Source organism: Mauremys mutica, chromosome 9, assembly GCF_020497125.1.
Source record: "Mauremys mutica isolate MM-2020 ecotype Southern chromosome 9, ASM2049712v1, whole genome shotgun sequence".
Taxonomy (NCBI): domain Eukaryota; kingdom Metazoa; phylum Chordata; order Testudines; family Geoemydidae; genus Mauremys; species Mauremys mutica.
The window spans coordinates 102,196,312-102,211,349 of NC_059080.1; the positions used below are offsets into that span (position 1 = coordinate 102,196,312).

A 15,038-nucleotide genomic window follows, 5' to 3' on the forward strand; every position below is an offset into this window, starting at 1 on the left:
CCAATTCTGGCTGCATAATGTCTCTAACATATAGGCTTTCGTATCCATCCACACAGCTAAAACTCTCGTCCGTACTCACAAGAGCGGGGCCTGTATAATCTGTAATGACGTTACCGAAGTCAGCGAAGAAGCGCTCAGCATGGAGTCCGTAATCTTTCCCAGAGGAGCGTAGAGAGCTCTCTCTCATTCATTTAGTCCTGTCCTCCTTATATTTTTTTCTAAGTTTTATCTCTAAGGATGGAGCCAGTGATGACGCGTTGGGAGAGCTGACACTTCACGTTATCCAGCGAACTCTTTACCAGCCCCCTTTACATCTGTCCGTGCATCTCTCTCCTGAGTGGCCATATCAGCCCCTTCACCGTGCTGAACGGTCGAGGGCTTAAAAATGCCAGCGAAGCATCCAAGATGCACGACCCTGTCTCTTCAGAGCACTGCCGAGCGTTGCACTGGAGCCACTGCGGGAAACTGGCAGATTTGAAGAGAGGAATTTATTTTTGGATTTAGCAGAAATGAGAAGCGCAGCCTGTCAGGGAAATCCAGTGTGTCCCTTGCGTGGCGCAACATCACTTGAAATGCTGAAGAGAAAGTGAGTTAATGTAGAGAAGCAAATGCACCAGAATACAACAGGAAATAAATGCCCCCAAAGAGTGCAAATATTTAGTGAGATATTCGCTCTGTGGCTGTCAAATCTTCAGGGCGTGCAGCTGTTCCTAGTGCTGTGTGTAATATAGCCTGCGGTGCATACAGAAGTGCCCGGATTCTCTTTGTGAAGGGCCTGATTCTGCACTCACTCGGTTTAAATGAAAGTCGAAAGGTAGGCAGTGGGCACCAAGTCCTGCAGAGCTAATCCACTGAAGGAAAAAAAGACTGCTTAATCCTTTCCATGGGACGGTTTTGAAGGACCGTTTTGTACGTGTAATGAGCCACAGGCTATTTGGTGTTCAGCATCCTTAGCTCCTGTAGCTCTCTGTAGGAACTGCGTGGCTCTTGGGTTTCCTAGGGCTGGGGTCTGCCCAATTCACTCCTCCCTGCTCCTCGCGCAGTGCAGAGGGGATGTAAAATGTTACCAATTCTGATGTGCCCTGGAGCGCAAGGCAGCGGTAACCTGGTCTCCTCGGCGAACGTCTCTGTGCTCTGCTGTATCACTGATGGGTTTAGTATAATGCATTGGGGGCCTGATCCTGAGTCGCTGACGTGAATGGGAGTTTGGGCGTTGAGTTCTGTGTGGGCTGGATCAGGCCCTAGTGAGAATGTAATACCAAAAAATCCAACCTTGCGAAAGGCCTGCCGCAGTTAGTGATGGGGGCAGCTTTCTTCCGGTATAATCCAAAATGATGACGACTCAAAAACTGTCTCCTGGGTGGCTGCCTGGGGTCTCCCACCTCATCATGCAGGAGGTACCAGCGTTTCCTGAGTAATTATAATCTTGTTCCTGTATCCTCCTCCCCCACCCATCTGTGTTCTTGTACCTCCCCCCATTGCATCTTGGGTGAAGTTAAGTTGTAAGCTCTTGGGGGTTGGAACCATTTCCCACTTCAGCGCTAAGAGACGCTGTTCAGGATTTTCAAGAGGGTCTAGTGACTTTGGCGGCCCAATTGGACTGTCCTTAGGGAGGACTGATTTTCAGCAAGCACTGAGCACCCAGCCCTGGAGTTCTGTCTCCTTTTAAGGTGCCTCCGATTGGGCATCCCAGAACGGAAGTACCTCACATCACTAGTCACTTTGAAAACCTGAGCAGCTAGGGTCTTTAAATTCCATGGCCCTGGGCCGGAAGGGAAAGAAGGAAAAGTATTAAGGTCTCATGCGCAACCCTGCTTTCCACACTGTACCTGGCTCCTCCCAAAGCCGAATTCCTCTCTCTGCAGCAGTTTCCTGATTTCATGCCCCTGCATGGACTGCGAGAAACAAAAAAGGTCTTAACGTCATCAGTAGAACCCAAGTTCAAGCTGTCTAGGGTTGTTCTGGGCAACGGAAAGCGGTGCTTGTTCGGACCATGCATTAGCGTGCCAGCCCTAGGACCTTAGCTGTGCAACGGGGAGGGAGGGAGGATGTGAGATCAGTGCAAGTGCCTTGCAGAGCAGTTTCACTCATTGTTTGGGGGTGAATGTCAGTGAGCCGCATGTTTCCTCTGGAAACTGCCATCTGGCTCTTTCTCGGTTATCTCTGATCAGTGTCGTCTGAGTCACATTTAACTCCGTGATTCAAGGAAGCAATTTGCAGCCTTCAGAGAAGTTACCCAAACTGGAAAAGAGACTTTCAGGAGAGTTTTTGAATAACTCAGCATCCTTCCAAACCCGTTGGGCTGGAGCTGAGTGCACCTGCCGCTCTCAGCCTAACTTGTCAACGATTTGACAGTTCTGTGGGGTTTTTTAGCTTACTAAACTGCTTTACCTTGTCCCTTCTCTACCCCTGCTCAGGCTTTGAGAGTGTAGAAATGCAGAGGTTCCACACCAAGCGTGACTCTGACTTGCTAGCAGCTCCCGTGTTTCGTAAACAGAGTTTGTTTTGTGAATGGAACAGCTGAGGGAAAATGGTAGGAAAAATCTAGATTTTGGTACATGCAAAAAGAAACGTCTGGGGGGAGGCTGACCAACCACTTGGCTGTAGAAATGGGCAATAACTCGGAACACAGCAGAAAGGCCACGTAAGCTACTGGACTCCGTCAGATGGACGTAGCTGTAGGGTTTGAGACTTCAGGGCACGTGTGTGGCATGTGAAGCTGTGTGTAACACAGGGGGCTGCTCTTGTCAGTGTATTAAGGCAGCTGCCGTTTGGTGCAGCATGGTACAGTGGGGACAAACACAGTGTGCTCTCCCCCGCACTTTACTTCTGCTCTTTCTTTGTTGTGTTTATATAAATAAATAATAGGTAGACCTCAATTTGCTGGTGCCTCCTGCTGACTCTGTAGTTCTCACTTTCTCTGCTGCGAACTGGCGTTGGAAGTGCTGACTTAAGAAGATGAGGTAATAGAGAAAAGCTACAAATGCTGAAGTGTCCTTTACGTTGGGACGTGTTTCATGCCTTTGGTTTGTCTCTGCCCTTTGGCAGGCTGGGATCTCAGCGGTGACTCCAGGGCCGGGGTAGTAAACCGCAGGCGCTGTGCAATGTGTCCAGTTTCAGGAGGGTCTCAGCGTTGAGGGTTTCATTCACCCCGCTACTTGGGGCCTAGGTGTGTGACCCTTGCTGCAGGGCGGATTCATCCTGAGCACCTTTGCTTTGTCCTTTGTGGAGGTGGCATCCTGCTGCCTGTTCCAGCAGCGTCTCTGGAGGTCTCTCCCGTGAAGACACTTCCTGCCGCTGTGGGAGCTAAAGGGAGCATCTGAGAGTCCTACGCTGGCCTCTCTGTCTCTCCCAGCTGGGTGGGAAGTGTTTAGCATGGCCTGGCCCCCTGCTGTGGCAAAGCCAGCTTATTGCAGGAGAGTAAACCTGTTGTCCGACAAAGCATAACACAAACTTGCCAGTTAGAGCATCTCTGCTTGTGTCCCTGCTGCTTCTATGACTGTCTGATACCCCCCAGGGTGGGCCTCAAGAGGTGAAGTCCAGTTAATTCATGATATGGAATATGCATTAATCTGTTTTCTTTCTTAATGCATGTAACGTAAGGACATGGAATTTCTTTGATTTCGGTTTGTTTGCGGAGATGGAGGAGTGAGCTTCTTCATTCCCCTTTGGGTCACGCCATCTCAGCTAGAACTCTGTGCCCCGTTGCAGCACACCTCAAATGTAGCCATGAGGGTATTGCATATAGATTTAGTTGCACAGGCTGAGGTTGAGGAGCTTAATTTCAAAGGGCCGGGCGTGGACTGAGACCAGTGCAGGGAACTAGTCACTTCTATTTGCCCCAAAACATGACGCGTGCCCATAGCGAGGGCTGTGCGGGTTTTCTTGAGCCTATTGACCGTTGCTGTCATATTGACGTCTTTCCTGTAACACAGGGCCAAATCCTGATGGGTGCTGTGCACCTGCAGTTCTTCCTAGCTTCAGTGGGAGTCACAGCTGTTCAGCGTCTGGCCCATCAGTAGTACTCGTCCTTCCGTCTTACTTTCCACGTCGTTCTCAGAACAACGGGACCTTGGCAATAAAGTTACAGCAGCCTCCAACCCCGGCTGGTGTCTGATGATGGCAAAAGGGTTCCTCGGGTGCAGCCAGCAGCTTTGGCCGCCCAGAGGGAGAGCTGTACCCGAGCGGTCAGAGCAGATAAGCGCGTTGCATCTATGGCCAAGTGGATTCTTCAGTGCTGCAAGAATGAGTCCAAATGCTTGCTTGAGCAAATACAAGGCCATTGTACAAGGCTGTCTGTCGCTCTCCTCCTGGCATGCATGGCTTACTTCGGAAAGCTGTGCTCAGTGACCGGCTGTTAACGCTTGGGAGGTACTCCAAGAGGTACAGAGGGCTGCAGTGCTTCTCCCCAGCAACACAAGCTACTGTGAGCACATCACACCTGCCTTCTGCTCTTCACACTGGCCTCTCCAAGAATAGTGAGTCAAGTTCAGGGTCTCTGTCTTTATCTTCCAAGTACTCCATGGCCTAGGTCAGGGGGCCATGGCCTCTGTCTTGTGAAAGGGGATGGGGCTGGCCCTCTTCCCCTCCTCATCCCCCCTCGGCCCTGCCCCCCAGCCAGGCTGGAAGCTGGAGCTGGGCCAGGGAGCCCAGGCAGCTGTGGGGAGCCGCAAACCCCACACCTGCCCGAGGTGGGGGGGGGTGTCTGAGAACAGTCCCTGGCCTGTGTCCCTGCCCAGGGCAGGTGAAGGGTCCATGTCTCCCCACAGCTGCCTTGGGTGGCTCTTACCCCGACCCAACTCTGGCTCGTTGGCTCCTGAGGCTTCGCTGCCAGGCCGGAACCAGAACCCGGTTGGGGTAAGAGCAGCGTGGGGAGCTGTGGACTGTCTGCCTGCAATGGGTGGGGGGTCTGGGGACATGGGCCAGGGCTGCTTTCGGGCCCCTCCTCTCCAGGCCGGGCTACAGCTTCAATCTTGGCTGGGGTCAGGGCTTGTGGGGAGAAGAGAAGGGAGGGGACAGGGCCATGGAGGGGACGGGGCCTTGTGGTCCCCCCACTTTTAAGAAGAATCTGTCACCCCTGGCCTAGGCCCAGGGTGTACAAAAGATCAACTAAAGCTGTGGTCAACAATTTCATTCCTCTGGCACAATGGAACTTTCTACAGCAGGGGCAGGCAACCTATGGCAGATGTGATTTTCAGTGGCACTCACACTGCCCAGGTCCTCGCCACCGGTCTGGGGGACTCTGCATTTTAATTTAATTTTAAATGAAGCTTCTTAAACGTTTTAAAAACCTTATTTACTTTATATACAACAATAGTTCAGTTATATATTATAGACTTAGAGAAAAAGACCTTCTAAAAACGTTAAAATGTATTACTCTAATTTAAGGTCTCGCGTGCCAGTAACTAAATGAAGACTTGGCACATCACTTCTGAAAGCTGCCGACCTCTGTTCCACAGTAAGGATAAAAGTCATCCATGCAGGGGGGAGAGTTTTTTCTCAGGAGCCACTCCCAGCCTGTGGACCAACTCCACCCTCCCTCCCCCCCACCCAAAATAAGGCCATCCTGCAAATCTCACCACCCTCGGCTCCCAGTGCAAGGTGCATTTCTTCGACTTACCTTCTCTAACAGAAACACATAGTGGTGTGAGTGAGAGATTGATTTAAAATAAAATCCAAAACAAAAGACTCCCCTGGGGAGAGGTTGAGAGTTGCATTGCTCACTGTGCTATGGGAAAACTCTCCGATACTATGGCAGGGTTGCCAGCCCCAAATGTTCAAGAGTCAGGCTCACCTAAAATCGTGAGATTATGTAATAATAATAGATTTGGTGTTCTTGTTATTTGCCTTCTGCTTTTTGATCCTGTAGAGTGCACTGGGGTCACATTTTGAAGCTTTCTCCACAACCACGAGGGCTAGAAACTTAAAAAGTAAGAAACTGTGCTGAAATCATCACATATCTACTTGACTCCAGGAGCTGGGGCTTTAAGGAAAATACTAATTATCATGAGAGTTGGCAGCACTGCTTACGGTGAGGAGTGTGGTATAAGGATCTATAGAGCATAGGACTAAAGACTCGGGCCTGTTTATTTGTTCTGTCTCTTGATTTCATAGAATATCAGGGTTGGAAGGGACCTCAGGAGGTCATCTAGTCCCACCCCCTGCTCAAAGCAGGACCAACCCCAACTAAATCATCCCAGCCAGGGCTTTGTCAAGCCGGGCCTTAAAAAGCTCTAAGGAAGGAGATTCCACCACCTCCCTAGGTAACCCATTCCAGTGCTTCACCACCCTCCTAGTGAGAGAGTTTTTCCTAATATCCAACCTAAACCTCCCCCACTGCAACTTGAGACCATTGCTCCTTGTTCTGTCATCTGGTACCACTGAGAACAGTCTAGATCCATCCTCTTTGGAACCCCCTTTCAGGTACAGCTATCAAATCCCCCCTCACTCTTTTCTCTTCTGCAGACTAAATAATTTACCCAATTGTGTAATGAGTAGACTAGAGTGATGTGGCTCATTTCTCTAGTGTTTGTGAAGTGCTTGGAAATCCTCTGGTAGATGGTTCCGTGCTGCAGTAAGTGCAGGGCAGGATCACTGCTTTGCAGATGTTTGTGAATTTAATGTATATTTAGTGCATATGAAAATGAGGGACTGGGCTGACAGATTTCTGCTGGGTTCGCTTCCTCCTACACACACAGCCCCTGCTATTCCAGTCCTGGGCCTCCCCTGCGCATCCGTTGCCAGTCAGGATTGTACTGTGCTTTTTGCAATCAGCTGGCCAACTGAGAAGCTAGAGAAAGATTTTGTTTGTTTATACATGACCTTGTTTCCTGTGGGTAGTTAACATTAGTCAGTGTTTTGTATCATCTTCCTTAATTTTTGTTACTGCTATAAAAAAAATCCATAATTGAATCATCCAGAGTGGAATGCATTTAAAGTGAGTCACAGTGGGATCTTACTGCAGTAACCCTTGTCCTCGCCACCTGACTCTCACTCTTATTCAAGGCCTGATCCAAAGGCCACTCTGTATTTGATGTTTGTTGTTACTACTTCACGCCAGGGGTGCAGAAGCACCCGTTGTTCTAGCACCACTGACTGGATTTGTCTTACAGATGAAACAACCAGCCAAGCTATTCCTGTCCCCTTGTGGTATTAGGTGTGTACCACTTCCTCTTCAAAACTATTCTGAACTGTTGCTCTCCTCCGTAAAACAGTGGCCACTTCCACCCGGGAAGTGACAGCATTTCAGTGTCGGGCGAAGCGGTTCAGACTTAAAAGTTCAGAAAGTTTGCTGTGATTATTGCTGTGTGAATATTTGACTTTTTTCAGTTCAGAGGATGAAATGAAAAATAATTTGGTTAAAACCAAAACTGATTTTTCTGGGGGGGCTAGCTCACCCTTTTGATCTAACAAAATGTTTTTGTTCAATCCCAAATGACACGCTGCTTTTCAGTTTTACATTTTGTGTTCGGGTATTTTGCATCCTTTAAATTGAGCTAAGTTTCATAACGAAAATCAAAATTTTTCCTACTTAAATGTTATGTTTCAGCCATTTAGATATTTTTGTTCTTTTTTCATCTGAAACTTTCTCATACATTTGGATAGAATTCTGTATAGTTTCGGTGCCCTGAAAAATGTCTTCTGGAAAATTTACTATTCACTGAAAATGTTTTACCCAGCTAAAGTTATGATTCCTTGGAATGGTAGCACTATATAAATATAAGATTCCTCTTCTGCGTCTTACTATCCATCGCGTTGGCCTGTCAGAAAAATCAAAGTACTAGAATTATCTAATTCTTGATTTTTGCAAGATGTCCTGCATGTAACTCCCACTAAGCTGGATAGAAACCCAGTGCATGGAAGACCTGCAGGATTGGGCCCATGTTTTGCATGGTTGGGGCACAAGTCACAGTTTATTTTCAGTTCATACAGATGTTGGCACATGCATACTATGGAGAGACTGAAGTGTGTGTGTATGAGAGAAAGAGAGTGTGTTACTACTCTGCTGGCTAGCATAACAAGTTAAAAATAAACCCTAGTGTTTTCCCATGGTGTGGAAATAGCATCCCTTTGAAATTCGAAGTGTGAAAATGTCAGGCATTTCCAAAGCTGTGACATGCAAAACATGTTCCTCCCAGACTGGAGCCGGAGGGAGGCGGCGTGAACCTCTTCCTGTTTAGTTTGTCTCCAGGCCATTCTCAGTTCCTTTTTTAAGAATTTATACTGAGAGCTCCCTTATTCTTGTGCTAAGGACCTGATCCTGCACTTACTGAAAGTTTTGCTGCTGTTTTCCATGGGAGCCCGCGCTCCTAGGCCTGATCCTTCAGGTGCTGAGTACAGCGGGTTGGAAAATGGGTTGTGTTTTTTCCTGCTGAAATCTTATAAAGCCCACCCCCCACCCCTTCACTCTCCCCCCCCCCCCGTTTTCTGTCAGTTTTTTCCACAGAAAATGTTGAGTTTTTGTAAACAAACCAACAAACCTTGTCACAGGGCTGGAGAGTTGGAGCCAGACAGGGCCGGCCTTAGGGAAAATGATGCTCTGGGTGAACTTGTATTTTAGCGCTCCTAGCCCCTGTGGGCTCCCCTGGTTCCCCGCGTCCTCAACCCTTCATCCCTAACCCCTGCACCCCTGGGAGACATGGAGAAACTCGAGGCGGGGAGGGGGGGTTGAGCAGTATCAGTGCATCAGTGCTCCCCCTCCCCATGTTCCTCGTCTGGGAGGGAGCAGGGAGAAATCTGACCCCTCCCCACGGCGCTCTGCTGCCAGCCGGGAGCAGTTTCTGATTCTGCACTGGCAGTGCGCACCGCGCCCCCTAGATTACCCACGCCCCGGGCAATCACCCAGGTGACCCACCCCTAAGGCCGGCCCTGCCTGGCTCCAACCCTTTCAGTATAAATCCGTCATACCACATAGGTGCAGGTGTGGTCTGAGATGTCTGTGCAAAGGGGATTTTAGATACTCCAATTATGGAGATTCTTGCTCACAGGCAGAAGGATCAATGGCATGCTACAATAGGAAAGATCTGTTGACACTGAGTGTGTAGGAAGAGCGTATTCTCACTGGCTTTGAGAGGGCTGTTCATTGTTACTGTTTACTGCCCTCCTCTGGGGCACTGAGCGAAAATAAATCGAATAATGCCACGTGGTTGGACCCCACCTCGTCAGTTCCAAGGAGTCACCGCCGGTGGACAGTAGCCTGACCTAACTCCTTGTACATTTCCACGTAAATCAGGCACATGCCGCACACACGAGTGCTGAAATCGGCCTGTCCGAGAGAGACGTAAACAAAAAGTAAAATGTACTTGTAATTTCATTTAGTTTTCAGATCAAATCGTTTGAAGCTACCCCCCCCTCCAAAAAAAAAAAAAAAGTCCCAAGAACTTGGGTTGGGTGGGAATTGGGAAAAAATTCAAACCCTAGATCAAGTCCCACCCTACTCAGCTTGGTCTGACTCCGCAGTTCAGGGTGGCAAAGCAGGGAGGGGCCTGAGACAGTAGTGCCAACCCCAAATGTTCAAAAACCATAAGCGAGGCTCACAAAAATCATGGGATTGGCTTTAAAAATCACAAGATCCTGCGAAAATAATAGATTTGGTGTTTATTTGCCTTCTGCTTCTCGAGCCTTTAGGGTGCCCGCGGGTCACAGTCTGAAGCTTTTTTTTCTAGCCTTTATGGCTGTGGCGCTTGCTTTTTATTTAAGAAACCAGGCTGAAATCACCGCGTATCCCAGGGGTGGGCAAACTTTTTGGCCCGAGGGCCACATTGGGGTTCCAAAACTGTATGGAGGGCCGGGTAGGGAAGGCTGTGCCTCCCCAAACAGCCTGGCCCCTGCCCCCCTCAGAGCCCCCCACCCATCCAATCCCCCTGTCCCTTGACCGCCCCTTCCCGGGACCCCCTGCTGCTAACCGCCCCCTGGGACACCACTCCCTATCCACCCCCCACCCCCCCGCCGTTCCCTGTCCCCTGACTGCCCCCTGGGACTCCCTACTCCTTATCCAGCCCCCCCCCACCCTCTTACCATGCTGCTCAGAGCAGCAAGACTGGCAGCTGTGCCACCTAGCGGGAGCTTTCAGCCCCGCCGCCCTGAGCACGGCAAGCTGAGGCTGCGGGGGGAGTGGGGACAGCAGGGGAGGGGCCGGGGTCTAGCCTCCCTGCCCGGGAGCTCAGGGGCCGGGCAGGATGATCCCGGGCCATAGTTTGCTCACCTCTGACCTATCCACTTGACTCCAGGAGCTGGGTCTTTAAATAAAACATTAATTATCATGAGTCATGACAAAATCCTGAGCGCTGGCAACACTGCACAGTGTTGACAGCTCTCGTGATTTTATGGTGAGTCTCGCGTGTTCGTTGTTTGTCTTAAACCTTTGGAAGCTGAAGTTAAGTGAATGCAACAGAATCTCAATTTTTAGCACATGGTTGCAAAGAACAAGTTTGCACACGTGACCCCCCAAAAGACCAGTACAAAGAGCATGATGAATCTCCCCTTTTTTTTGCATCTGTCTCCTGGTTCTCGAATGCTTGGAGCTGGCTGTGTTGAAAGCATGGGCAGGGCAGGATGTCCTAAGAAACGTGAGCAGAGATGCAGGCAGGGCAGTGGATCGAGGCTGAAGGTGAGAACAGGAGAAGGAAGTACATGCTAAAGCTACTCACTGAGTGGGAAAGGAAAGCTCACCCCAGAGCCCAGCAGAAGGTGGGGGGTAGATTCTGTCCGACTGATCCGCAACTGTTTGACTTTCCCATGCGCCTGGACCCTTTGTGTTCCTGGCATTGACCCGCTGCCGCTCTCCTTCCCCCATGCAGTGTGCCGAGACTTCGCCGTGCTGGAGGATCACACCCTCGCTCACAGCCTGCAGGAGCAGGAGAGTAAGTGTCTGTCGCTTGCGCTCGGTTTGCACTGACTCTGTCCCAGTAGGGTCCAAAGTGCAGAGACAGGGAAGCAAAGAGGGCAGAAAAGTCACTGGAGCAGCGGTGGGTTTTCTATAAGGGATTTAAATGTTTTGCTGTTGGGTGTTCTGTCCCCTTGCGATAGCCGTGTTGCTAACAACAACTCTCCTTTGAATTGGAATCAGATTATTTTCCTACCTTTACCAGTTGCTGCGCACTGTTAAACAGTTGGCATGCTAAACCCCAGCGATGGCTGCATTTGAGTGGTGGGTGAAGTGATCTCTTTGGGCCTCAATCTCTTTAAGGTGGTTCTGGTAAAAACTTTACACCAGTGGTGTGTTTTCATTTTTAAAATATTGGCCCAGATTTTCAAAAGTGCCTAAAGATTTCAGAAGCCTCAAGTTGTAGGTGCCCAGCCTGAGGCACCTTACAGGAGTCTGATTTTCAGACGTGTTGAGCACCTGCCCTTTGAAAATCAGGCCTCTTTAAGATGTCTCAGGTTGGGGCCTGAAAACCTTGGTCATTATCTTTACTTTGACACTGTCCAGTTGCTTTATCTGTTACTTAGTCGCTCATTGTGGCTCTGACTTTGGGGCAGGAATGACTTTAGCGAGCCAATCACTTGATGGCTATTTACAATTTCTTCTGTAGTGAAAATGAAGAAGTTAATCTAATCAGGATTGTGTTGAGCTTCAATATGGTAAAAAGTCACTGTAACTAATTGAGACTGTCCCAGTTCAAAACCTGCTTCCCTTTACTTAGGCCGGGTCTATGCTAATAAGTTACATCAACCCACACACCTGAGCGACATAGTTAAGCCAACTGAACCCTCGGTATAGCCGGATGGGATTCTTCCGTTGACCTAGCTACAACCTCTGGAGGAGGTGATTTACCTACGCCCACGGGAGAACGTCTCCCGTCATTTCAGGTGCTGCCTGGCATTTCCCTGATGCAAAGCGCACTCTCTTTGAAGCTCGCTGGCCCATTTATGTACCGATGTTGATACTGACGTTCCTCTTCCATTTCTTTCCAGTTGAACATCACTTGGCAACAAACGTTCAGCGCAACCGCCTGGTGCAACATGACCTGCTGGTGGCCAAGCAGCTGCAGGAGGAGGAGGATCTGAAAGCGCGAGCCCAAATCCAGAAGCGCTACAAAGACATGTGAGTGCGGGGTGGAGTCGCGCAAGCGCTTGTTTCACTGGGTCGCTGCCCTCCGAGCTGCTGCTCTGCTTTCAGCTGATCGTTAGCAAACAGAGTCCATGCCAGGAGCTCTTCTTGTGCTCCTGTTTCTCTCTCCCCTGTACGGAATACAAATCAATGTCTGTAAACGCTAACTGGATCCATAGCTTATGGCGGGCAACATGGTAAGTCGACTCGGATCTGCTTTTTATGGTCGAAAAACGTTTTCCGGCTGAAAAATGTCACCCAGCTCTGGTTGTGGGTTCTAATATTGGCTCTGCCAACTGATTCACCTCCTGGTCTCGGGCAGGTCATTTTCCTTTGTCTCATTTGGCCTGTCTGTGAAGTGAGGAAAACTGAGCCACCCCCGTCACCGCTGGCGGATGTTTGGCATAGCTTTGAGCATATAAAGTGCTACAAAAATGCCATGTATTGTGATGAATCCCCCTGTTATAAGATTTGCAGCTATCGGCTTGTTCCCATCGTGAGTGTTTGTGCTGCTGAGTAGTGTAGGTAGCTGTGTATCTTCTGACTTTGCTCCCTCTGTACTAGGCCTTCAGGTTGTTAGGAGTTTGTGGAGGCAGACGCCGTTTGTGATGCAGCATGTTTCAGAGCAGACTCGTCCTCTCCCGTAGAGACTTGATTTTTTTTTTCCTCTTATTTTCCTTAATCTTAGATAAAAATCTCTCAGAGGAAAGTAAGGGTTTCACTTTGTGCCTGGACAAACATAAATCACTCTGACCTAATCATTTAACTCCCTGTTCACCCTGTCGGTTTTGATGTCCCTAAATCACTTTGGCTGAATAGACGAGAAGGAAGAGTGAACGTATGTATATAAAAGACATGCTTATCTTTCTAGCAGCTATCTACTCTGACCATGTAAATTGCATGAGCGTGTGTGCGCACAAGGTTCATATTACAGTCTACAGCGAACATCATCATTTGCTGACTAGCCCCACTTCTCAGCAGGTTTTGATGCTGTTGAGACCCTGAACAATGGGAATTGCTAACCCAGCAAGCTGCTCTGCTGGCAGAACGGCTGCAGCTTCCTGCTAAAGGTTGGAAAAGCATCATGTTAGCAGCAGTTCCGCTCCTGTGTACTCTAGCCTCTCTGTAAGAGGAGATGTGCAAGGCTGGGGATGTTATGGATGTGCAACTGGATCTCGCGTTCTTAATCCTCTGTCAGCTCCTGCTGCCTCTTTCCTGCCTGTGAGCATGGAGCCTTGTCTAGAGAATGACTTCACCACCCCAGCTAAACCAGGAGGATTTCCCATTGGAAGAGGATTGGAGAGTAAGGACGCAGGAGCGGACAGTCTCTTAAGAAATCAATATCTTAACATCCTAGCTTTCTGAGGCTTTTTTAAATCCTAGATTTCCAAAGTTAGGAAGAACTTGGGAAGATAAATGCAAGGACAGAAACACTTGGAAATGGATTTTTTTTTTGTTTGTTTCGAGTTTTTAATGAGGAATCAGGTCTTCTTTTATATTAGTTCTAAGAGCTCTTCCTAAATGTGGTTGAGTAACCTGCACATCCTGCCTGTCCTGATACCACCAAAGCTGATAGGCATGCACGCGCGCACGTGTGCACAACCTGAGCTGGCATGTAATTTTGCTTTTCACGGGATTGCTCCCAATCCCACAAAGCATCTGTTAAAGGGACCATTTTAAATTTAATTTCTCTCTTCCTACCCTTTCTCTTTGTGCCACACTACCCTGCTCCAGTTATTTGCCAGAGCTAATATGAACAGAAGTATTTTCATTAAACAGATTTTTTTAAAGTAATGCAGTGAAAGTGGAGCATAGACCCATGAAACATTTTTGAGAACAAAGCCCAGTGGGTCTGGCTATTTGGGGATGAAGGACAGTGATGTCTGGAGGTGCTGGCACCTGCTGCTTCCATTTGACTTGTAGGGGGCTGAAGTTCACTTAAATTAAAATAGAAACCTCTTCACTACATTAAAAGTTTTAAGACATGCCGCCGTCAAGCAATTAAACCAAGTTCCCAGTTATTACCAGCCAAACAGTGAAAGAGAAAGTATAACCCATCGGTGCAATTCAGTGGTTAAAAAACAGCTGAGTCTATTGCATTCCAAGAGACTCAACAGGAGCATGAAAACGCTTTGGCTTCTGTGTAATTTTTTTTTTCATTCCCACACAGCCAAGCACGCTAGACAGTGCTGTGAATAGAGAGGCAGTGACTTTGCCTCCCGTGCTCGGGGAAAAGATTAGCTGGGCCGCAGTCTCTTAGCCATCTGCGGGAAGGGGTGTTTTTCACATTTAGCCGATTGCCTGGCATTGGTGAATGGAGCCCCTCAGCTCTGCTCACAGACGTCAAGGGGGATTGCAGGCGCTCGGTACCTCTCAGGATCTGACCCTTTAGGTTTACTCTTCCTGGATCTGTGCCATGTTCTCTGAGGTTTCACTGAGTTTCTGGTCCTAAAGGACCCAGAATGTTAGTGAGTGAGAGAGAGAGAGACACACTCCCCTCTTTCTCCCCCCACCCACCTCCCAACTACAGTTGTAGTCTGTTGGGCAGCGGATTTGCATGGGATTCACCTGACACTGCAAATCCCTGCTTAGATCAGGTTTGCCCAAGACCAAACCATGGTCCATGCTTGGAGCAGGGTGAGTTCACCTGCATTTGAGGGCTCCGGAAGGAAAGTTTCACACCCACTCAGTTGTGAATTCAAATGTTGCTAGTGCAGGAGAACTGGAAAGTGAAGGTGACCAGACACACAAGTGCATTGTATCAGGCTAGTCTCACTCATAGACTTTAAGGCCAGAAGGGACCATCATGATCAGGGGCGGCTCCAGGCACCAGCACGCCAAGCGTGTGCTTGGGGCGGCAAGCCACGGGGGGGCCCTCTGCCGGTCGCCGCGAGGGCAGCAGGCAGGTTGCCTGTGGCGGCATGCCTGTGGAGGGTCCACTGGTCCCGCGGCTTCGGCGGACCTCCCGCAGGCACGCTGCCGAATC

The 15,038-nt window shown here is 49.2% G+C and overlaps 1 protein-coding gene across 3 annotated transcripts in view; it reads left to right on the forward strand.

Moving 5' to 3' along the window:
* CCDC50 (coiled-coil domain containing 50) overlaps positions 1-15,038 on the forward strand; it is a 55,717-nt gene that overhangs the window by 15,842 nt on the left and 24,837 nt on the right. For all 3 annotated transcript variants that reach the window (XM_045030058.1, XM_045030057.1, XM_045030059.1), the window contains exons 2-3: positions 10,800-10,862; positions 11,917-12,046. In XM_045030058.1, the coding sequence (XP_044885993.1) occupies positions 10,800-10,862; positions 11,917-12,046 (193 nt within the window). The remainder of the gene's footprint in view (positions 1-10,799; positions 10,863-11,916; positions 12,047-15,038) is intronic.